The sequence below is a fragment of the Haliaeetus albicilla genome, chromosome 8 (assembly GCF_947461875.1).
Source record: "Haliaeetus albicilla chromosome 8, bHalAlb1.1, whole genome shotgun sequence".
NCBI lineage: Eukaryota > Metazoa > Chordata > Aves > Accipitriformes > Accipitridae > Haliaeetus > Haliaeetus albicilla.
This window is the reverse complement of record NC_091490.1, coordinates 5,447,473-5,471,808: the sequence shown is the minus strand read 5'-3', so window position 1 is coordinate 5,471,808 and position 24,336 is coordinate 5,447,473. Positions and strand designations below refer to the sequence as shown.

Genomic DNA, 24,336 nt, shown 5'->3' with positions numbered 1-24,336 from the left:
CCTTAAACACCCTTTTGGGAGATTCCTAAGCCATGTTGACCAGATCCAGCACACATCACAGCAGCAATGTCTTCAAGCAGGGAGGCAGAGAAAATACAGCTTCTCCATGTTTACTGAGTTTCTTTTTTTCACAAGCAAACTGCTGGTGAAAATATAGTACGGGATGTAGTAAAGCCCATTGAGACAAGTGTCTTAACCAGAGAAATGGGCTAGAGCAGCGCAACCAGTGCTGAACATGCACGCAACCTGCCTGCAGCCTTCCTGAGTTTTCATACGTGGGTTATTAATCTAAACTTACACAGAAAGTGGAAGTTAGAAACACCAGTAAAAGATAGTACCAAAATTTAATGCATACCAAAATGAAACAATAAAAGCTTCAGCATAGTATTTTTTATTACCCTCCAGGTCATAATAAATCATTAGTTAGTTGAATCAAAGCACAAAATCACAAGGACAAGATAAAGTTATGTCCTTTATGGGAGGCTTCTAAGCCTACAGGCTCAATATTCAACCACTACTGAAATCATACTTGAGTTAGACTATCCTGCTGATCTTGGAAGATTGTCAAATCTCTCCTCTAGTCCTCAAAAAAACCCCCCAAATATCCAAACCCAGGCACTGTCACTTAAAAAAACCTGGACTTCTCTGATTTGGGAACAACAGTCCACATTCAGGTTGCTACATTTGGCTCTGCTTGCCGCAGCGGTGGATAGACGCACCGTGGCTACGTGTCAGAGTGCTTACTCCAGCTCGATCATCAGGAAAGGTGGTCAAATTTACAGAAGCCACTCGACCCACCTGAGAAAGTTCCTTAATCAGATTACACCGATGCTGTTTAAGAAGGGCAGGCAACCGCACTGCAGTACATGTCCTCACAGGCACCTACGGACCATGATGAGGGTCCTCTGCTGCAGAGCTTCTACAGTGTCCTTGAAAGAGCTCTGCAGAATATCACACCTCACATAAGCAGTGACCTCTTTGACCATGACCCAAAATGAATCTCTTGGCAAATTTCTATCACACAAAAGATATCACAGTTACACAGTGGATAACGACAATGTTTTGGGTTGGCAGCTCAATTATGAAGCCCGTAATGAGTACAGAGCACTCTTCTTTTACATATGCAATGTGCTCTTCCTTTCTTAAAGCTGTCACAGAAACCTTGTCAGTAAGTGTGGAGGCGGCACGAGGGCTACAACTAAATGCACGTTCCATTGTTCAGATGTCAGAGAGCCTGAGTCGCTCTTACGAGAATTCCATTTAGACAACGTCAGTCTGAATGGAGAGAAACTGGCGACACCAACCCATCATCACTAGCATTGCGAAAAACCCTCGGAAGCGTGTTTGACCTTGCAGATGTTAGAAGACTTACAACACTTATGAACAGCTTTGCACTGGTGGAAGCGTTTTTCTGGAGCAAAGCTATTGCTGGTTATTTTACAGCACGCCCCACCACATGTCTTTGCAATAATCATTAACCACCAACAAAGCTGCAGGAGGCAAGTCCCTGGAACGATCCAGGCTCACGTCAGTCATGAAATGGTGCACAATATTACAAGTTCCTCTTTTGTTTGACCTGGATTGTGATGCATGGCCCCAGGGACAGTAACAAAGGGCAAACCATTCACTTTGCTTTGGCTCTTTTCATAGCAAATTCTCTCCATCTCAGATGTCCTAACCTGAGTGGACTAGCAATGCAGCCGCTGAAACACAGGCTTTCACGGGATCAAACCGATGAACCAGAACCTGTTTGGGGCAGAGGTGACTACTAAGGGCGGAAGACCTCAGGGGATGTGCAAAGATGTTTGTTCCAAAATGGTCCATTTCTTCTGCCCATAACAGAAAAGCTGCTGCTCATCCTACTCCAGTGGAGGGTCCTGGCATCCTGGAGTGACAACTCTAGTCAGGGTGCAGGCTCTCCTGCAAGTGTAGCCATCTCTCCTGCCTTCCAATACCCCCAAGGAGCAGAAGGAGAAGAAGCTGCTTTCCAATTCCCCATCCCAGTAGCATCTCCCTGTCCTTCTTCCCCCTTCCCAAGGAAGCAGAGCACCCATGTATCTGAGCGTACCGGGGCATACCCGAAACTCTCGCTCGATCTGTTCTACTTCAGAAACGCACAGGAGGAAGCCCATCGCTGTGGCAGAAGTACAAGTGCTATATAGTCCAACAACGCTTTGGTGTCACCAGACTGTTCTTCACAATTCGGTTTTCACTCCTTCAAGACAATTTCTAATACAACAGACAATTTAAGTTAAATAGGGTAAATTGGGAAACTGGAGTAGCGAGGCACAGCGGCTTTAAATGTCACATTAGATACTATTGTGCTCATTGAGATTTAGACTTTAATATGCTGTATTTTGCTCCACGTGACACAGCTGTCTTCACAGAAGCTGCATATTAGCACACATTCTGGTGCACGTAAGATCAAACGGTCTTTTCTTATCTCAGAGGAACCTTCAAAAACAAGACAGTAAAACTTAAAATCATGCAGCTACCAAATAAGGCAGGAGATAAAGCTTGTCTCAATTAGCCCATTGCAATAAAGACAGTGAAAAGTCAAAATATTAAGAACAGTAAGCACATTCAATCCCACGGGACAATCGCAAAGCATGTCCGAAGGTGTGCTTCATAACACACACCCAGCTCCCAACGCCTTCTGAAATGTTTCCAACTTCAATGCACTTGGATGAGACCCATAAGCAGAGCGAAGGCAACTTAGCAAGCAGTCGGGTAACATCTTCCCACTCAGTTTGCAAACTGCTCATCGGTTTTGTGGAAGTTCCTAACGATTCCCTCTAGCAAGTAACTGTCTCAGCATCTGGCCCTGAGCATGACGAACCACCATTTTGCGGGGCAGGGTTGTTGCACTGTCGTCTCCTTGTTCGTTGACCTCCTGAACATGGAGACCAGCTGGCCCAGCAATCCCAGTTTCCATTAATAGCAGCATCTGGAAAAAAAACCCAAAACCAGAAAGGACTGTCAGAACAAAGCAGCTCTTTCCATGGGAAGAGCTGTCAGCTTCCATGAATCATATTTAAACACAAACAGCTCTGTCCCTGTCCATACCACTAACAATATACTTGAGTCATTAACAATGAGTGATTGTTTTAAAGATATTAATTCTCTGTTCAGCATTTCTGGTGTTTGTTCGAACTACATTTTATGCAGCAAGGACAAGAAAAAAAAATCAATTAGCTTTGTATTTGCTTGTAGGACTTTTCTCTCACTGTCTTAGTCCAAGCCTAGGTATGAAAAACAGCAACTAAACTCGTGTCAGCCACATTTTGAGGTGCTAGGGGAAATGTTCATGTTCTTCTTCAATGAACAACAGCTTGAATATTCAGCTTTCTATCCATTGCTTTTCCTATTACACTGTTTCTTCTGGACCCTGAGCATGTGAGTGACATAAATTCAAAATCCTGAGAATCATGGAGCCGAACATGGAAGCAATACATAAAAGGAGGAAAGGAGAGTGAGAAAGGAAGCTGCATGTTGACAAGTGGATGGATGTGAGTCTTTGGGAGGGTCGGATGCGATTACGCATGCGGTAAGCAGACTGGAACAAGGTGTAAGTGACTCCACAGTTTAAGGCTCCGTGGACTTGCTTAGAAACACCTACAAAATTGACCCTCTGCTCAGTGAAATCTTGGCTTAAAATGTATTTCAGCCTGGCTTAGTTAGGACACAGTCACGCAGAATGAGAACTGGATAAAAGACTGTAAACAAAGCGCTGTGATAAATGCAGTGCATTAAATTGTGGGATGGTGCCAGAGCTCTGGGTGCTTGAGATCTGGTATTATTTAGCATCTAAATTAATGAGCTGGAAGAAGTAAACAAAATGATTAAATTCACAGATCATCCTAAACTAGAAGGAGTTAAGAACATCAGTCAAGAGACAGCAGTGATATAAAGTGACCAAGAAGCATTAGTAAATGCTTCGAAACAACATAATAAGATTTTAAGATTAAAATGCATGGTAGCATATCTGGGGGAAAACAGTTGGCAACACACTGGCTGTATCAAAGGGAAAAACTTAGGAAACAGAGCTGTTGGAGGAGACCTGAGGCTTGTCATGGATTGTAAATTAGGTAGGAGTTCGTATTTTGATACAATTGCAAGGCGCGTTTATGCAGCTTTGAACTGCAAAAGTAAAGCCACCTCCTCGTGAGCGCACAGAAACATAGAAGAAGGCAGGCAAAGCGTATCTGTCACCTCTGCAGGACCCCAACCCCTCGTGCATTGGGCTGGGCAGAGTGGGGACAGCCAGCGCTGGGCATTACTCCATCAGCCGCCATCCCCGGACGCTCCTAAATACAGCTGGGACTGTCTCCTCGGATTTGGGGTCCCTCTTACCTTTCCTCTTGCTGATCTCACAGGCAGTGCCACTGTAGCCGAGGGGACATAAGCATTCACACTTGGTTCCTGCAAGTAAGCAGAGATGGTGGGATTAGAAACTTCAAGTCACATTTCCCTGCAGACACCCATTTCTTTTCAGTGCTTCATCTTCTGCGAGGAAGGGACAGCAGGTGAAATGGTATCAGCATTTTTTCTCCGATGGTGAAAGTATAAAATAGCAATAAAGCAGAGGAGCTGTGACTACCCTGCCGCCCCTCTCGCCTCCCCGGCCATTTGTTCCTGCTGCGGCACTGCGGCTCGATCCCAGCTCCACCGCTGCAGTAATTCAGCAAGCCGGGGTACCGCGCAGTCCCCCTGCTCCTCTCCAAAGCAGATTTCTTGGTATAGCTGAGAGGAAGCAAACTGCAGCATCAGGAATGAGCACCCGGGCCAGGAGCATCCCAGCTTGGCTTTGGGGCAGAGGAAAAGTCCACGTAAACCCTGCTCTGGCTGCCCAGGACTGCGGTGTGCATCCCACAGCAGGACCCCGGAGGAGAGCTCCCGCTTCGGAAAATAAACGGTCATTTAAAACCTCTTGTTGAGAAGATCCTAAATGAAATGCTAACCTGCCTCAGCTCCTAAAAAGTTATTTAAACAAGGGTAATCATGAGACGAATCCTTTAAGTGCTACAATCAACTAGCTGGTACCTGAAGCCATGGTTTCTGCATTAGATACATTTAGATGATAACGATTCTCATCAGGACTTTTGCAGATGCAGATTGGAATTAGGCACTTGACAAAATGGTCCCTTTGTTAGAAGCTCTCATCACATCATAGATCTCTGTTTAGGCAGTGCGGTTTTCATTCAATTTGATTATTTTTCCCCTTCATTTTTTAAATCACAGCCTGCTTACAAAGGAGGACAGCTTCTATTAGAAATGGGGGGAGGTGACGGTGATAACTGTGCTTGGCACTTATATGGTGCTTTTCATCTTCAAAACACTTTTACAAACACTAATTAATGCTGAGACAGTAGTCACTTCTCTAGGAGGAAGACAGCAATCTTAAAAGCAAAGGAGGAGACCTAAAGATGTCAAGGGTTATTTTTAATGCATAATCGAGAAGGAACAAATTTTTCCACAAAACTGATACAGATGGTCACTCCCATTAAGAAGACACATCCCTTGACTTTACCGTCTTTACTTACCGGTGGCGCTCTACAAATAGACCAACTTTAAAAAAAATAAACTACCTGAAGAAGAAATGACAGGAGAAACTAAAGAGCAGATTACTTGCCATGCTTCCTCGCCCCCCACAAATTCCCAGATCATTTCTCTTAAGAGGGTAGAGAAGAGGTGCAAAATCCTCCTACCTTGCAGAAAGGGGATGCCATTGCCGTGGCAGGGAGCACAGTGACAAGAACTGGTCTCCAGCTGAAACTCATCAAGAGCCCGTCGCAGATTTTCTTTTATTGCGATTGCATTAGCGAAATCAGTTGGAGTCACCAGCTGATACAGCGGCTCTGCCTAAAGGGAGGGAAGAAACTGCATTTGTCTCCAAGTTCAGGATGGTGTGAGCATCACAGGGCTCAGCGGTGGCACAGCTGGAGAGGGAAACGAAGGCCTTGTGGTATGGGCTCCAGGTTTCCCCTTAGTATTTCCTTAAACCTCGTGAACAAGGTAGCGATGTGAGGAATACTTACAGGGATCCTCCCCTTGGTTTATAACATCAAAGCAGCTGCAAATGCATTAACAAAATACAACAGCCATACCGTTAGTTGACAAATGGGCAAAGTTTCACAGAAGTTTCATTAAGTCCCTTCTCATCCATTTTCCTGATATTGACATTTTTAGATGAGATTTTCTTGAACTTATGTTTCCTGACTGCTTTCTTACTCCGATTTAAAAAAGGTCCCCCCAACTCCCCCCCCCTCAAATCTCCCTCATTCCTCCTACAGCCCCACAGCACAGCCAGAGGCATGCGGTCACACACATTCAAATTTGCACTTTCACCTTAACCACTTCTGCATTTCAAGGCTGATTTCTCTCTTTATGAAGCCAAGATAAGGATTTCCACTGCCTTCAGAAGGGAGAGGGTTGTGATCTTCATCTGCAGATGGGGTCAGTGGGGGAAGATAAAGGGGTGCACAACACGGTGAACATGCAATAGGGACCAAGGAGACTCGGACCCACTCATTAAGTTTTTCCTGAGAACAAGGGAAAGTTAAAGTGTGGTCTCAATATGGCCAGTCACCCACTAGTGCAGCGGGATGACATTGCCATGTGTCATCAGAGGATCCATCCCAAATTCCCATCTTTGCTATAGAGATGCCTGCCTTACAGGCCACGGCAATACAGTAAGCATGAAAGATCACCCTACTGCTATCACAGGCTCAAGCTACAAGAAATAGAAGAGTGTTTCAATAAAAAAATGCTCATTTCCTGCTGCTGCACATCCACTCTTCATCAATTATCTGTGATCCATACTTCGCTTTTTGAATTCAGATCGTACAAATGAGGAAACACACTAAGAGTGACCTGCCAAGTCCCTTCAGCAGATGATTTATGAACTGATTTGCTTTAGTTTTCCCTAACTAAGCATTCTTGTGCTGACATTTAGTCACACTCTGCTGGTACTTTTGATCTTCAAGCCCCACAGGGATATCAGTATGGAAATGAAGGATTATAGATACCAAATCCAAATTACATCCGTCTGGGTTTTTTTCACCGGGCAGCCTGGTCACTGATGCCAGGCAAGACAAAGAACATCGCAATTTCTTGTGGGAGAATTTTCTGTAGGTGGAATCTAGGGCAGAGCGTTGCATTTCTGTTGTCTCCTGCCCAGAGACCTCCCAGTGCGTTTCTGGAAGGTCAATCCACAGCGAACTAGGGGCTTGGGAAAGGCACCTCCGCTGCAGCGAGCGCCAGACAGGCACTGGCTGTATTTCCAAATTACTGATTTTTGCTTTGTTTTCATATTTTTTAGAATTCCCCTCTTTTTTAAAATCAAAAGTCAAAATTTCTCAATGAGAAACAAATACCTTTTACAAATATAAATATTTTTGCCTAAAAATAAATTTTACAATGAAAACCGATTATATAATAATAAAATCAACTTCCACCACTACCAGTCCAAACTCCTGTTTAAAAGGATGTTCTCTTGCACGTTTGTACTATTCAGTCAGAGCGAACTTACTTTGACATTAAAAATGATGAGGCAGGAATTGCTACATACTCCTGCTCGTTTTTTACTTCTACAGTGCCTTGCATTTCTAAAACCCTTCAGGATCAAAACCCCTTGGCTCTTCAAAACCTAACTCATATTTTTAAGGTTTAGCTAAGCTGCACAAACATCCAGGCAAGCATGGTGAACTACTTGACCTTCTGAACCAGAGAGAATTGTTGCTAAATAGCCACTGGTGCTCACAGAAGACAGGAGAGATTTCAAGAAAAAAAAAGTCCTTATAAAATATATGCTGCCAGGTATATTTTTGAGAAGTGATACATTGGTAAAACAGAAGGCGGATCGTCTGATCTACTTGGTAGGCAGCAAGCGATCACATCTGCACAGCCAAGTTAGAAGGGTTAAAGCTTCCAACCACACCACCCTTTTTAACACATCACAGCTTTGATTTTCTGAATAGCCAGTCTTAGAGAATCTATGCTGCACAATACAGGTCTATTATTTGCCCTAGAAATTTCCCTGAGGTTTTTTTTTTTTTTTAAAGTCCTGTTTATTTACACACAGTTCTCCAAGGAGCTCAGCTAAGTGAGGCTGAAAGAAGTGATAGTTACAGTACCTTTAGCTTTATGATTTCAGGGTTGTACTGTACAGCATCTCCCCACTCCTGCATGACCGCAGCCGTCGGCAGGTCTTTGTAAGCCAACGTGGTAACGCGTTCGCTTGCTCCGCCACGAACGAGGGCGATGAAATCTTCCACATACTGTTTTTTGGAGGTGCTGTCTGCAAAAATGCATTCAGAAAGTGGCCAACTCTGCTCGGGTATATCTTTGTGGGTTGGAGTTGAGATACAAGCTAACAGCAAAACGCCCCTGTATATGACCCATCCCATGGACAGGGCAAAGGAAGAAGGCCACACATGTTTCACACCTGAAACCCGGGTTCCTACGCTGCTGTGCCCCTCCTGCTCCCTTGCAGCAACAGCCCCATCCTCCTCTCCCGCACCCTGTACCTCTCCCCCGAAATTTCGTCCCTACGGTTATAAGCTTGCAGGTCCTTCCACAGCCCAATGTTCCTCACCACCACGAATATTGCCTGTTCTCCTCAGCATATCTTCAGGTGCACCCTCCTCCCACTGCAACACCCCCAGCTCCCACAACACCATTACCTCCCTCCTTTCTCCATTTGCGCTTTTTTGGGTGCAAAAAGCGGCGTGCTGGGATGCCCTGCTGAGAGGTGGCTGGACTGGGAACACAGCACCAGCCAGGGAGGTAATGGTTGATCTGTCCCTGTTTTTCCCTGGGACACTGAGCAGATATTTCTTCTCTACCCAGCAAAGAAAGTCTTGCAAAAAAGTAAGCTTTGAGACAGTTACACCTCTGTTAAGCTTGGCTAGGGTTAGCCAGCAGACTCAAAAGTGGCTGTGAGGGAGTGGGGAAATATTTCAGGCAGGCAAGATCACAAAAACTTCCTTTCACTATGACAAAGGCTAGAAATTACATGGCAGAAGTGTTTCATGCTTACCTCCAATCTCTTTTAAAAGGGATTTACAGCCAGCTGCAGTCATTCCAAGCGTCACGTAGACACCACGGATATTTGCACCAATGTTAAAGCCATGCTGTGCACATTTCTGGACATCGCTCAGAGAATAACCTTAAATACACACCAAAAACTGTACCATTTTAATGCAACTGTTCGATGTTTTATGTCCATATACACAGAAAATGGGAGTTGATAAATGTTTTTCCTTTGGGAAAAAAGGAGATGAGATGCAGAAGCCTTTTTGGGGGTATTTAACAGATCCATATGAAATGAAATGAAATCTCTACATTTTACAGAACTCTGAAACCAAGTGCAAATGCAAGGTAAATGCTGGAAGAGGAGGCTTTTAATTACCCACTCAGCTGTACTGGGTTATGCAGAGCTGCAATGGGTGGGAACCTGGCCTGTGACTTAAACACCAAACGTCTTTGACAAAGGACTGCTGACCTCCCATCCCCATCATCAGGAGGCAGGCTTTTTAAGAGTAACAGATGAAGTAGCTTCTCCTTCCTTTGCTAGCTCACATCTCCAATTCTTTGCTGCCAGAAGAGCCTTAACTGTTTCATGGAAGTTTCTCTATTTTTTTCTTGGCTTATAAGAATTTGCCCTACAAATCTGCAAATCCTTCATACGTTTTTCCCCAAAGTCCTTCTCCAAACTCCTTGCTGCCCTGACACTCAAGAATATTTAAGCAGTTATCATGGTGAAACACCAGATATGATACTGAAGTCTCTCTTTTCTTTCTCTGCTTTTTTGTTGTAATCCCCCAACATTTCCCTGAATTCTTTACTTCTTTAGTTAAACTCATGTCTTGATGATACAAATGTTTACACGAGCTCACGACACCAATATTACTGTATGGCTGTCCTGTTCTTATGCTCTTCTCATACACATGATATTGGCCAGTTTCTAGATCAGGAAAGATGATGCACTGAGTTTTGGGTTGATGCAGCATGGCCCCTATTAATGTTATAGTCCATATGCATCTGAAGGCAGGAACCACTATTTTATGACATCCTTGTATGGCCCAATCCACACCTCTCTCCTGCCATCCTTCCCACAGAAAATATCAAATCATGAACCACAGACACATCTGGCGTGTTGCATTATACATGGGAGCAGTGCAAGTACCAACCATGTGACATGGTGTGTGATACGAGATCTGCAAAAGAAGACCTGATTTCCAGCACAGGCAGTCCAAACATAATGATGGATTCGAAGGGAAAAACCTGAATTCTCCGCCTGGACCTACCAAACCCTGGTGAGAACTTACAGCCCAGCTCAGCACTGGGGACAGTGTGAAAATGTTGGTGCTACTGCAGGATCCTGATCTAGGTCAGCAGACGCCAACAGGTAGCATTTTGATGCAAACAATAACACACAAACAAACAAACAAACACGTTTGTTCAAACAAACGTGGCTTGTGATGGGCCCACACCAACGGCTGAGAAATTGGGCAGTGCTAATGTCTTGAATATCTGAAACCTGAATCTAAATTCTGTCCCTCTGGGCTGCATCTGACTACAGGATAAGCACCTTCCTAGACAGCAGAAGAGCAAACAGACTGAGCGTCACACACAGCAGAGTCCACTAAATGCTTTCCCAAATAGACAGTGAAGGCAGTTACTCACTCCTATGCCAATGAATAAATAAGAGAGTGCAGCTATTGATTAATGTCACACGGCTCGCTCTATCCTACACAACAATCATCATTTCTCGCAAAAAAGGAAGCCAGAGTCAAAGAGCAAGAGCAATGCCAGGCACAGGAGTCACCCAGCAAATTATTTACTGTTTCCTACATGCTGGAAAAGCTCTCGAGGCTAAAGGTGTTTCAAAACTGTCATTTGAAAGGCAATGGAAAAAGAACCTAGGTGAAGTTTTTCAAAGCTAACAAAAGCATTAAGCTACACGATTCTCATTCATCTCAACATCTTGTCAGCCTCCAAACCCTGTCGTCTAAAATACTTGCTACAGGGCCCTTTTTTGTGAACTGGCAGCACCCACAGCTTGAGAGCTAGACGAAGCCCATGATGCCGAGCATGCTTCGAAAACCAGGTTCTTTATTCACTGCCACAAAGCACTTCTACTCCCATTTTTCCTGCAGGCTTTCCTTGAGATGTTGTTGACTCCTTCTTCCACCATCTCCCTTTTCTGACCTCAGACCTGAACCACCACTGGGTGCCTGCAGAGGGGTTTTCCCACCAAAAAGCTGGCCCCAAAGCCTTTTCAAACCCATCAGATGCACATACCTGCCTTCTGGAGCTCGTCGCCGTTCATGACTAAAGTATATTCGTAGATGCCGCCGACGGTAGCCTCCGTGATGTAATGGGTCCCGTAGTCTCTGTAGAGCTCTCTGTACTCCCCGTAGCTGTACTCTGACGGGAGCTGATGGAGTCTCTGCAGGAACTCGTAATGCAGCATCAGGGCTCGGGGCTTCAGCTTATAAATGGCAACAGCCAGCTCAGAACGGGCATGAATGAATTTGCTGGACTACATGAAATGCAGAAACACGTGAGAATCCTGAAGAAGTGAGGGATGTCATTCTTGTGACAATGCGTAGTTATTTGCTATTAAACAATTAATGCTGGTCAGGATTTATCAATTTCACAGTTTGCAACTGGAAATCTTTTAATTTAGCAAACCTGAAAGTTTTAGTAATAATGTTTCTGAAAATCAGGATTCTGACTGGTACTAGAGAGGGAAGAAGGAAGAGGGACAGACTCCCATTATAGGTTAGGTGATGGCTCAGGCCACGACTGGGACATGGGGAAAGGCAGGCTCCAGGCTCTGCTCTGCCAGACCCAGGACCCATGCAGCATCCCACGAAACTGCTCTACCCTTAATAATGTCAACCAGCCTTTATCTCTCACGTGCTCTTTCCTGAAAAATTCTGACATCTGAAGTCTTGATGATTTATATGTGAAACGGTAATTGTCTGGCTGATGCAAATTAATATTTATATTCCACAGAATATGCCATTAACAGAACTCAAAGGAAATAAGAAAACACAAACACTCACACACACACACACACACGTATTTGTAAGTCTCTGTACAGATACGTGTACATGGATAAATATCATATCTCCCCTTTCTGGCGTAAAAGTCAGGAACAGAAGTTGTCTTTTGTCATGTTCAAAGTACTTAGTGTCCAGCTGATTGGGCCAGCAGGACAAGCACATCAGGGGGGGTTCAATATAGAACTCTGTAGCTTAAATAATAAAATCAAGACTTAGTATTGGGTTTCTTTATGGATATCTATTGCAAATGCTTCTCATATACGCCTGATCTTAGTCATGGGAAATGCCTCTTTGCAGGAAGCAAATGCAAGTTTAATAGCAACAAGGAATACTCTGCCATTCTTGAGTGCACTTTATACTGAGGGGAGAGACATAGCTCAGTGATACTATTAAACCATGGACAAGAGCTAGGTTTGTTTACAGCAATAACAGCTGAAAAAAAGAAATCAAATGATGGTGCACTCTACCTCAGACTGAATCTCATAAAGCAGTCCTAGGAGTTATAGATTAAAGCTTCTCCAACCAGCTTAAAGTGTGCATCAGATCACGGCTGTGACCAAATCTCCACAGACAAGACTAGAAGCACCAGTGCCATCCGTATTTTGTGTCGTGTGTGTCCTGATCTGGTGAATGATGTACTCGGCAGATAGATCACAGCAGCCGAAGTAAAATGGCATGTGTTAGTCTATAATTAAACCCATGGAAGGCCTGCTAGCAGTATTCGTTCTACGTTATTGTCAAGGCTGCCCTAGAGTTGAACAGCTTGGCTTCGCTCTTTGCAGTATCATTTACCAAAGTGACAGCTCCTGCCTTGCTGAACCCACCTAAAAGAGGGATGGCACTTTACATGTGAGATGATATTCTGTAGTGATCACACAGACCGTCCACACCACAGACCAGTTTCTGGACTGTGTGTATGGGTGCAGAAATTCCTGGAACTGCAGAAAATCCTATTTGCCCTTCTTTCACCCCAGATTTCTCTATTAGTCACCATAACTCACGTGTAGGGCAGAGGGAACTTTGCCCTCCTGGGTTCGTTAGCTAAACCCCAATTCTACCTGCGCAGATTCCCTTGGAGGAGTCACTGTTTGTTGCACCCACTCACCTCCCACCTGCCAGACTGCTTTGGCATCGGGGTAAGAACTTTTTAACGGCAGGGCAAGGTGCACAGCATCCCATGGCTGGGGTGAAGCATGGAGACCCTGTTAGGAGCGTCACTTGTACATCTCCTACCACCGAGTTCACTGTATGGAGGGGGGGCCATTTGAACCGGCTTCGTAGTTTCATTTTTTTTAAATGTCCTCTCTAAGAACATCCAAATGTGGATGCCCAGCAGGACACTGTCAGACTGCACGCAATTGTGGCTGATTTTGGAGGTTAGGCAGTGCGGTTCCTGGCTGATGGTGAATGGAAAAGCGCCTGGGTGCTGGTGCTGTAAACACAAATGAAGGCATTGTGGCCTTAGTAAACACTTGACCAATGCAAACTGCAAAACCCAATCAGGAGGAAAGATATCATTGATCCTAGTCATGGCTGCTGACCTGATGATGAGGATCAAACTGAAATACACACACATACAGATAACACGTTAGCAGAGAATTAAGTGGAGCAGTGCTTACCGTTGAAGAAAATCTTTTCATCCTTTGAATGAACTTCTTGAACCTGTTGTCTTTTGAATTGTAACCAAGTTCAAACACTCCCGGTATTTTTATACCAAAACTGAAGCTAGACTGCGAAGATTTTGCCTTCAGGACACTGCTTTCATAATTTGAGTAGGAGTCATATTCAGTCATTGTAAATTCATATTTGCCTTTGGTCTAAACAGAAAGCAAAAACAACACGTCTAATTTCCTGCATAGCGATTGTATACCTGAAGCGTGGGGAAGGAATACAGATACAAATATACTTCTGAATTAATGCTTGCACTTTGAAGATGAAAAGCCTTGTATAATTGCAAAGCACTATTATTATTAACACTGGTACTTGAAGAATACTTGATTTACAGCAGCAGGAAAGCTACCATCTCCTCCATACTGCAAGGACCTCAGGCTTCTACTTAATATGTCAATCTTATGCAAAGAAGGTGAAATCTTAAAAACAGGCATCAATTAAAGTACGAATTCTAAAAGGAAAAGGTTTCCTAGTGGGCAACACTCAAAAATATGCTATGTCTTCAAGAGCATTAAGGTCAGATACATAATATTTGAAAAAAAGCATTGATGCACCACAGAAATAAGGTTTCACACAAAACACATGGTGTGCTGCTAAATCCCAGGCTGTTGCACAAGGACAGCTTTCCCAGCCTGGCTCTCAAGACGCTCTACGATCCTGTCTAAAATTAACCTCCCTGTGCCCGCTCGGTGGCTTTTGGGCCCTCTTGGACAGATGGCACCAGGAAGGTTAGGCTCAGTTTTTGCAATGACAAGGTCCAAGGGAACATTGCCATCTATTCCAGTGCACGTGGGGATTCCAAGGGGACATATCCAACTTCATAGAATGCGTGGGGTATGATGGTGTTCTAGAAGCAGGGTTAAATTCAGTCTCAGCCCATTTGGTCACACAAATTTTGTAAGTCTTTATAAAATGATTTAGTAATGAAGCTTTATCAGTACTGTGCACTAAATTTATTGGAATATATGTATGTAAGTTTATTTGCAGACAAATCTGACACTTACCTCTGGTATATAGCTTTCTACATTGTATGGCTTTCTGAATCTTGTGTCCACGATATAATGGGGAGAACATCCCCCAGCATAGTACCTGTGATCAAGAACTAATCCTTCCAAGTTGTTTGTGAAGATATTTAACCTGTACATGAAGCAAACCAGCAAAATATTCAGTTTATCATCAATTTAGAGGTAAACATCAAATGCTGTGGCTGAGAAAGGCAAAAGACTGTTTTGTTTGGCTGAAGGCTTTGTTTCATACTTCTTCATTTTGAAACCCCAAAAGAAAGTTTTGCCTCTTTCACTGTCCAACCAACCCAGTTGTTCCAGAAAAACCTGACTAACAAGAAAGCAAAAGACAAAGTCAAATTTTGACACTTCAATGAATATGAAGGGCAATTTTCACCACCCAGCTACGAATGACACCAGAGCATTACTGCCACTAGCACTGGCAACTTTTGTAGCCTTTACTGGAAGTCTCTGGGAGGAGCAGAACAAACTGGACCAGCCAAACCCCCACCCCAGGGCTGCCCACCCCGAGCATCCCCAAATGCCCGCAGTAGTGCAGCAGCATCCAGCAGCATCTTCAAAAACAGGTTTGCCAACCCATGACATCAGTCCAGGCTAATTTTTAATTCACATTTCTTTGTTCTGGTTTATCAGTCATAATCTTTGCCAGGTTGGTCAAGGATCACCTAGAGATGAGTAGATGAGAGTTTTTACTCTGTCAGGGAACAAGAATAAAGCTACTCGAGCAATTGTTCAACTGATCCTTGAAATCACTGGGAAACTTTCCTTTGGTTTTAGTGGATGATGGACAGTAATCTGAAACTGTCTGCTCTAAGAAAGGAGGTAGCACTGCAGCCTTTTTAGATGAGGTGATTAAACCCCATCATTTGCTTTTCCTATTGCTGCTGGTGGGATCTGTCGCAGTAAAAATCCTTCTGTTGCTCACTGTCCCGACACCCTCACATCACCCTCGTGGCACACAGCTAAGGACATGGCACTCACCTCCACAAACTCATATTCAAATAGTAACAAGAGTCATTAGATGAAACTTCACCAAAGAAAAGATAAATTGCTAATAGTCCATGTTGTGTCCCTATTAGCGTTCCAGGTTTCTGTTAGATCTGCTTCTCCTTATTTTGGGGAGAGGGACTTGCATGATAATGACTCTGAAGCTGTAAAATATTAACTCTAATTTTAGAACAATCTGAAAAGAAGGGAAGTCCACTAAAAGCAAATTACTGAGCAATTGTAGCTTCAAAGAGATGAGAAGCATGTTCCTATAATTGTCCAACATTATTTTTAATTTTGATTAAACTCAGAAGTACAAAGCATTAGCAATGACATGTGCAGCAGCCATATCTCCAGAGAATAAGGAGGAAATTATAATTTTTTCCTTGCAATATGATTTTTTTTCTCCTTTTTTTTTTTTATAAAAAGCATTTTTTTCCTGCAGAATGAGAAAAAACTCTTTTCACCCAGTCTGATCTTACTGAAAGTTGCCACAGTCTTAGCGTGTAAAAGCTGGATCAGTTCAGACTTGTATTTCAATCCCCACAAAGTTGGAGTTTCCTAGCATGCAGGTTAATCCTACCCCGCTCATGCAAAGGACACAAATTCCACCATCTCTCACTATCATGGAAGAAATCCAAGAAATTTTGACACCACCCCCCCAACCAATACACTGTGCAAAAATACAAATCCATAGGCAGGTTCAGATTTTAGGCAGTCCAGGATGCTGATTTAAGTCACTCTATAAAGAATGATGTCACATTTTCCTCAGATTTTAACAAACCTTCCTTTGCTTTTCTTTTAAAAGCACAGTTTGAAGCAGTCTGTCAGTTCCTAAAGGCTAGGACATTCCTGCTCCCCACAGACTGAATCAGGCCAAAGTCTAACTTTATTTACAGCTGTGCAAAATAATTGGATTACCAAAACTCTCCCACTGATTAATTCAAGTGCAAGTACCTGTAGCCATTAGAGAAACGTTTGGTATTCACACTTCCCTCTTCACTCACTGAGTTTTGGCAACACAAAGAGCACGCACAGGCTCTTGCAGGACATATTTGCAAGCTGAGCTGATGATGTCCACAGGGTATACATCTGGGCCTTTTACTCACCTCACCTCTCTCCGAAAGACTCATGGAGTCAATAAGGATTTTCCCACTGGGCTTTGGATCAGCACCCCAAAGGCTGTCAGATCCTAACGAACTCCTGGATACAGCAATTGCTACAGCTTTTCTCCATTCAGTTTATGTCTGAAGCCACGTAAGATCATTCTTATCCTTAAGTAAGAAAACATCTCATGAACGTCACTGACTTACCCTTTTGCCAGATTTTCTATTCCCCAGTATTGCTCCATCTTCTGGTCACATTTTTTGAACACTTTTTTGCAGTTTTTTTCATCTGACTGGTCCCCACAGTCGTCATCCCCATTACAAAGCAGCCGCCGTGCAATGCATCTCCCTAGGATGCAAGGTGTAAATTAGTCGTAAACCAACCTATTATCACACTCCCTGACTCAAGAGTCTAGAAACAGAGTAAGACTCCTGTAACGTATCATTCAAATATAGCTGGAAAATATTTCTTCTCTATCTGCGTGGATCACCAAACTCTGTCTGCTCGGTTTTGCTCAAAACTTTCATAATCTTAAAATTCCTTGTTCAACCTAGAAAACACCCCCACCTTAATTAAAAGTATAAAAAAGAATAGAATTTTTTTTTTGTTGCTAAAATTTTTTAGTTTTGAGAAAACAAACATGCTGGAGACTCTTCAGCAGACCTTGTGTATGGTATTATTTTTTCCTCCCCTTCCCATATCCATAATTACTGAGTTGTTTTTCAGTCTCACCAAAACACTAGCCTGGGGGACAGAGATCAGAGTTGCTTTCCTTTGCTCCATCTCCCGTGCCGAGCTCCCTTCTGCCCCGACACCCTGCTCCCTCCACACTTTCCTTTCCGCTGCCTGGCTGCAGATGCAAAGCAGAGGCTGCTCAAATTTTGGCTACAGCTAACTGCTGCCCTCCTTCCCCATACTGCTTACAGTGTCCCTGACTAATTAGTCCTTGATAGGGGATGGTGTCAAGGATGCCCAGTGCACGTTCTGCTGTTGCTGTCAGATCCACTTGTGCTACAGCTTTTACTGATATAACTGGGTTTTAATTTCCTATTTGGAGATTTTAAAGACACGCTTTAGACGGACAGACGTTGGCTAACAGACTCAAAATCACTGATGCAAATACAACACAAGTGTGGATGGACCCGGGTCAACTCCTGACATCCCTGTGGCCCAGTAAACCTTGTAGAAGCAGACAGTTCAGCGTACTGGTGTCAGAGATGTCGTCTGAGCACCACCACTTCTCACTCCAAAAGTCCTTACCTGTAACTGCACACACAAACCCTTCACATCTAACTTTATTCCTGCAAGGATTATTCGTAACACAGTCTTCGGTTTCTTTGTCAGAGTAATCACAGGGATCTCCATTGAACTGAGAAGGTTGTTCCAGGCGGGCAAATCTGTACTGTGATGAAATAAAAAATATTGACTCAAGTGTATAGAAATTGTGAATTTTACGCTTCCCTAGTTAAAAAACAAACTTTGCACTGGGGAGATGTGATCTAAGAGTACTGTCATATAAAAAAAAGTGTCGCCAAAGAAGTGTGATGCTGGTAACATGCCTCATTTCAAAGGCTTCTGATCTGCGACAGTTTTAATTTCATTAAGGAAGGATTGAGGATTGGAAGGGATGAAGGAAAGTTTGCTTTCTTTTGACAGTTTGTTTAAATGAGCCTGACAGGGTAGTGCGGGCATTTGCAAGAGTAAGGAAGGATTCAGTTACATCTCCTCTCTTTCAATTAGCGCTGGTAACGACATCCCTTGTTATTTTCTGTCAGTGTATTTACTTGGCCCTCTGTATCATTAGGGATTTTTTTCCGCCCACAACACTGCTGTGAAGCAGTCAATTACTCCATCCAATATGTCAGCCCTCCTTTTTTTCCCAGCTTTTAAGATTAACTCTTTGATACAAAGCTTCACTCTTCCCAACTCCCATCACTGGTTATTCCCGCTTAAGCCTGGGAATGGCTTCACCAACTCGTTAGCAGAGGTCCCTCTAGCAAGCAGCGGGGCTTTTGCTTTCCACGCTATTGGGATCATTACTTTCATTTGATGGGGCTTCTCGGGTAGAAAATGCTTACTGACAGACAAGAAAAAGCATCTTAATCCTGAGAGGCACCGAGTGTCTCCACCATTAGCGAGGACGGTGCCTCGCACCGACGCTGGAAGAAGAGGACTGTGTTGGAGAGAAAGTCCCTGCAAAGCCTGGGCTTTCTGCCTGTGTTTGCACCAAGCCTGGGCTTACACCTTCTCAGGACAGCGAGGCAGCAGTCTGGAAAGCACTGGAGTTACTGTGGGTGGCGAGCTGAAGAGCTAAAGGCCACCTGGAAGCAAAAGCCCGCAGTCTCACCGCTACGGGGCTTTCCTCGGCAGCTCCCCGCTGTTTGCCCAACCCCACGGACACAAAAGACAAGGCTTGGAGGAGGTCCTGCCTCCCGGTTTCTCACACTTTGTGCCCAGACCACAAACACTCACCCTTTTCTTTTGGCAGGGATCGCACTTGCTCCACGAGGACCAGGCGGAGAGCGTGCAGTCGCGGGGCTGCGGCAGGTTGCTCACAGACCGGGTACGCCTGCTGTTGGCCACGCTCTCGTTGGTACCGCTGAGGTTAAGGGACTCCTTTTCACCACTGCGTTCAACAACAGGAGAGCTTCAGGGCGTGAAACCATTGAGCCACAAGGACAGAGCAACTTGGCCTATACCTGTGCAAAACTACCCGCCAAAGAGAACTAACACTTGTTAGACCTCATCAAATCTTCCGTGCAACCTCCAGATTTCAGTACTCGTTTCATACTGGCGTTGATTCGGTATGAAACCCGACCCACTCTTCAGTGCCCCAGAGTAGACACAGTCCCCTACACCACTACCATGAGAGTAAGTCTGCAGAGCACTCAGGAGGGGGGACTGCAGGACACACGTTCGGTCTAGCCAGCATGGGAAACTCAACCCACGTCCCACCAACCCGGGCTTCGTCTCAAGCTGCGCAAGCCCTACCAAATAACCTGGCCAAGTGGCCAGCAGTACAATCTGAACCATGAGTTGCTGCCCTTGTCCCATCTCTCCCTGGTGCTTGCTGTATGGGCAGCACTTTGGTACCTCACTGTTGTAGATGACCAAGAGCTCCAAGGTCGGACACCTCCACGACAAACACTGGTCACGATGCTAAGGGCTGGCGCGCACTCAGCATTTTTGAAAACCGAGCTTAAGTGCCTCCCTTTGCCAAGCAGCCTATTTTTCCTCAAGCCGGCCAAACCCATTAGTCTTAGACTCTATTCTCGGTTCACAATAGAGAGTCATTAACCCATTAATCCCATTCATCCCAGTAATGAACCTGAACCCCAAGTGTGAGCCTTTACTCTTCCCCCCTAGTCCCTCTCTCACCCCCTCATGTAACAACTGTCTCCAGGGTTTCCACGACTAAAATGCTGCCTACTCTTTTGGTGGATTCAGTATTTCTGATTAAATCCTTGTCCCAGACAAATGCTTCCTTGTAGCACCTAATCTACGTGGGAAGCTTTAGTAAAACATTGACAATTAGTTTCTTTTCATAACCACTTTGACAAGTGAACTAGCACAGCAGTGCTCCCAATTCTTCCACCAAGACAAGGAATAGAATCAGCTAAAGCTTTAAGTATGATTTAGTGCCTGGCAAGGGGCTCCTACTACTGCATATTAAAAATCACATGGAATAAAGGAAGTACAAAAACTCATCAGCTCACTGAGGCATGAAATCAGAGCTCAAAGTTCAGAGAACAGTGGAAAAATATAGTTAGATTGGAAAGATTACAGTCACTGATTGACCACAGTCCTCTGAAAGAACAAAATCTATTAAGCTAGCAGAGAAAGAAACAACCACCAACCAGATTCTTGCCCTTTACGCACTCAGAGAAAACAAACCCCTGTCTTTCCAGCACACTGTTGGGCAGCTAGCATGGGAGGAGGTTGCATGTTGCAAACAGAATTCCACATTACAATGTGACTGTGGCAATTTGTCGTCTCAGATTATCAAACAGGATTACTTTTCTAAAGGCAGACACATTGCACTGTGTTAACTTCAAAATGATGCCTTTCACTATTCATTAGAAATACAGAAATCGCTCAAGACAGCAATTATGTGCCATACAATGTGAAAGCAGAGTCTGGACTGATTTTCACTCTTTATCATACCACCCCACGGACATGGCTTCAGAAACATTCACTTACCCAAAGCAATGAACGGTTAGGATGCCGAGTACGGCATAAAGCAGCAACAGTTTGATGGGGTACGGAGCAAACGTGGTGCGTGCTGTGCTCATCGCTCCAAGGTACCATCGACAATTTGAAACCAGCACCGCTCAAGATAAATTACCAGGTTGTTTTTCCACACTGTAAACACCAGATGACCCACTACCTGGCAGATTCACAAGGTAAACTTTGCAAATGTTAGCACACAGCTTTCTGGAGGCAAGCGGGAAGGAAGCAAAGATCTAGAAGCAATTTACGCTTTCATTTGTAATGCTCCTTTCAAGGGACGGGAAAAAATTAATATTTCAACAAATGAAACATACTCGAGTCTTGGCAAGAGGGAATCAATAAGTAAGCTGAAGTCAGCTTTCTAGGAATAGAGTGCAAAATCATTTATTTATTTCTGCTTTTCATGTCTTCCAGAGGAAGGCCAGGCACAAGGCATAAGCAGTCATTCTCACGGCTCAGGGAAAGCCTTCATCCCTGCGCGTGCCCTTTGCCGTCTCTCACCGGAGCTCAGGCTCGGGCTCCTGCTGCAGGGGAAGACGAGAGCCCCAGCCCTGGCTGGGCCCTTCCACAGAGATTCTCTGCTCCACACACGCAAAGTCTTGAGCCCATGGAAGCAAGACCTGTCAGGGTATCAAATTAAATGTCTCGGTGTTTTCTAGCTACTACGTTGGGTCATTCTCTCTCTTGAATGGTCCTAACTGGGGCAGAGAACTTACCAAGGGCTGATTCCCATCAGTTCAGCTGGGCTTTCAAAGGCAGATCAGGATCTTCAAAACTGCAGAATTTTTCTTCGCTTGCCTGTTGAGGGAGCCTTCACGTCCTGCCACTTCTCACTTCAGGTATGGCTTTTGGATTCCTGAGACACAACAGTCTTTCCCTTCATTATCTTAATTAGTCTTAACCTACAATGAGTGCCTTAGAGGGAGAAAAGCTCACTGAATTTGTGTTTCCCTGTACAAAATTATGAATATCATTGCATTTTCCCACCCTTCCTCTTGCTGGACAAGCCGAGGTTCTTTGAAGAGGCGCAGTCTCACTCTGTGTACAACTACGGCTTTTAGCAGCACCGTCTCTCACCCTGGGATAAGTCTCTGAGTCCTTTGATGATACAAAGAATAAGTACATTTTAATTTGCTCATTATGGGAATGATGGATGCTATATATAAAATGAATCATATTCACTAATACAAAACAAACCTGACGACCTCAGCATCATTACCTGGCCAAGTGCTACACCTCTTAATGTGTCATAGTTACCTTACAAATGACATTATTCTGACTGTGGAGACATGTCTCTGCAAAATAAGCAGCTGGCTGCTGCATCTTTCTAGTTCGGCAGCTTGATGATAACAACTTCACACAGAGAAGCACATTAACTGAATCCATGTAGGAATCTGCTCTGAATAAAAAGACTATTTCAGGTGGCCAGTTTTTTAACCCAAAGTTACTGAACACACAGTCAGTGATTAACTGCCCTCTAGACGTGGAGGACAAACTGTTAGGAAAGATGGCTTAGGCTGTGCAAAGCTTTTGGTTTGCCTTTTTTGCCTTCTTTTTTTGTTTCAGATGACTGCCCCAGACTGAACCCAAGATGTGCCTACGTGATACAGCTTGCTCAACCTTTGACACAATTGATTTACCCGTTAATCATTTGTCCATGACAAAAAAACTCCACTTACAGAGTAGACCTCTCCATACGCGGGACCTATACTGGCTGCGAAATGCAGTACACATCCAATATTTCAATAGCAGCGAAAGACAAGCTAAGATTATAAGGACAGAGCACCCTCTAGATTTAACTGCAAACCATGACATGATCCTGGCGTGTGAAGATCTCAAGGCAACCTGCTCTTGTTTGCTGGTTGTCTCTTACCATGCCCATCTTAGTGGTGAACATGCCTGGTCCTGAATTAGCAGAAAAGAAGTTAGGTTAAAACAGGAGCGAGGACCCAAGAGACAAAATTTCTTACACGTTAACATACTTTTCAGAGAGAATTGAAAAGCAAAATCAGGTTTTCTACATAATTTATAATCTTGTTTAATCAGAGGTAGGTCTAACACATAAAATTTATGACAAGCATAGCTCATTTTCTGCTTCCTTGCAGTTTGGGGCTTAGTGTGTCCATGGATCAGCGGGAACGTCACCGGGTAACACCGCCTGTGTCCTTTCCCCAGTCTTGTTCCTTCTTCGTTGCTGACTGTAATAGCCATGGCTGCCTGCTGAGCTGTTTTTAAGTCCCAAAGCACTTAGCACTAACAATGCTGTAAGTCACTGAACGTGGGTTTCATCACAGCTGAAAATGAAGCCTCACTAAGTGTCCACCAAGAACACTGAGCTTTCAAGTGCAACGCATCCTTTGCAGAGTTCATAAGACCAACGTAAGTTTGTAACCCCTTGCTCCCTGTAAATAAAACCTATACAGTTTCACCAAACAAGATTTTTTTTTTTTTTTAATGGCAGTTTCCTTTCCAAAGAAAAACAGTGGAACACATCAGAGATGAAAGGCCTTCCCCGGGAAAGGTTAGATTGGAGCCACCAAGCAGCTGTTTATGGTGGTGTTAGCACACTTTTCAACAAAAGTTTCTTTTTTTTCTTCTCTGAAACAATCTTTTCATTCCCTGCTTCATAACTTGTAATGCTATTCCTTCTGCAGAAGAACACAATTGGCTCATTCAAAGGTAAGAGGAGGCTTGCCCACCAATTTTAATGGTGATAAATGTAAGGTGGCAAATATATGGTAAAATTTACAAGTAAGAAACCCTAAGGAATGTTTTCAGATGTTTACTACAACTGACTCTGTTGCATCACCATTTTCGTTACTAATACAGTTATTTTCTGGTGGTGAGGCTGGTCTCTGAAAGGCCCTGGACATAAAATACTCACCTTGTTGAGCTTAATTCTCTTTTCTGGCTTTTGAATTACTAAAAATAAAGCCTTGTAAGGACTCAGTCCAAATTGCGCACAGGTTAACCTACTCTGAAAGCTCTGATTCCAAGGTCCTGTGAAGATGGTAAGACAGGGGTTGCAGTAATGAGTAGACAAAGAAAGAAAAACCCACCATGCCCCATCCTTTGTCTCCATCTCCTCTCCATTAGACCTCAAGATAACACACACGCAAACTCCTTTTCAAACTAGAAACAGCATTTTTTAAAGAAAAAACAAGACACTCATAATCTGAATATGTCAAGTAGTACAAAATTTACAAAAAAACGCAACATCTTACAGCGTTGTAACTTCT

At 43.9% G+C, this 24,336-nt stretch overlaps 1 protein-coding gene across 3 annotated transcripts; it reads right to left on the bottom strand.

Annotated features, from left to right (window-relative positions):
* Positions 1 to 2,319: 2,319 nt before the first annotated feature.
* On the bottom strand, positions 2,320 to 22,491 carry C8B (complement C8 beta chain). 3 transcript variants are annotated; one of them, XM_069788636.1, is made up of 14 exons: positions 22,355 to 22,491; positions 21,814 to 22,012; positions 21,068 to 21,254; positions 19,340 to 19,493; positions 18,128 to 18,269; positions 17,074 to 17,215; positions 14,753 to 14,885; positions 13,697 to 13,894; positions 11,308 to 11,548; positions 9,041 to 9,169; positions 8,136 to 8,299; positions 5,709 to 5,862; positions 4,354 to 4,422; positions 2,320 to 2,947 (listed from the first exon to the last, which is right to left on the bottom strand). In XM_069788636.1, exons 3-14 carry the CDS (start codon positions 21,157 to 21,159, stop codon positions 2,796 to 2,798), a joined length of 1,770 nt encoding a protein of 589 aa, XP_069644737.1. In that variant the 5' UTR covers positions 21,160 to 21,254; positions 21,814 to 22,012; positions 22,355 to 22,491; the 3' UTR covers positions 2,320 to 2,795. The 3 variants fall into 3 exon arrangements, with proteins under 3 accessions (XP_069644737.1, XP_009919306.1, XP_069644738.1); XM_009921004.2 differs by having other exon boundaries at positions 21,068 to 21,229; XM_069788637.1 differs by having other exon boundaries at positions 21,814 to 21,953.
* Between the last annotated feature and the right edge of the window lie 1,845 nt (positions 22,492 to 24,336).

Bases quoted from the DNA above. Each gene is read 5' to 3' on its own strand.
- C8B (XM_069788636.1), bottom strand. From the start codon at position 21,159: ATGAGCACAGCACGCACCACGTTTGCTCCGTACCCCATCAAACTGTTG. The intron at 19,494-21,067 runs GTAAGTGAATGT...TGTTGAACGCAG, and splicing joins CTAACCGTTCATTGCTTTGG to TGGTGAAAAGGAGTCCCTTA. The intron at 11,549-13,696 runs GTAAGCACTGCT...CATTTCATGTAG, and splicing joins TGAAAAGATTTTCTTCAACG to TCCAGCAAATTCATTCATGC.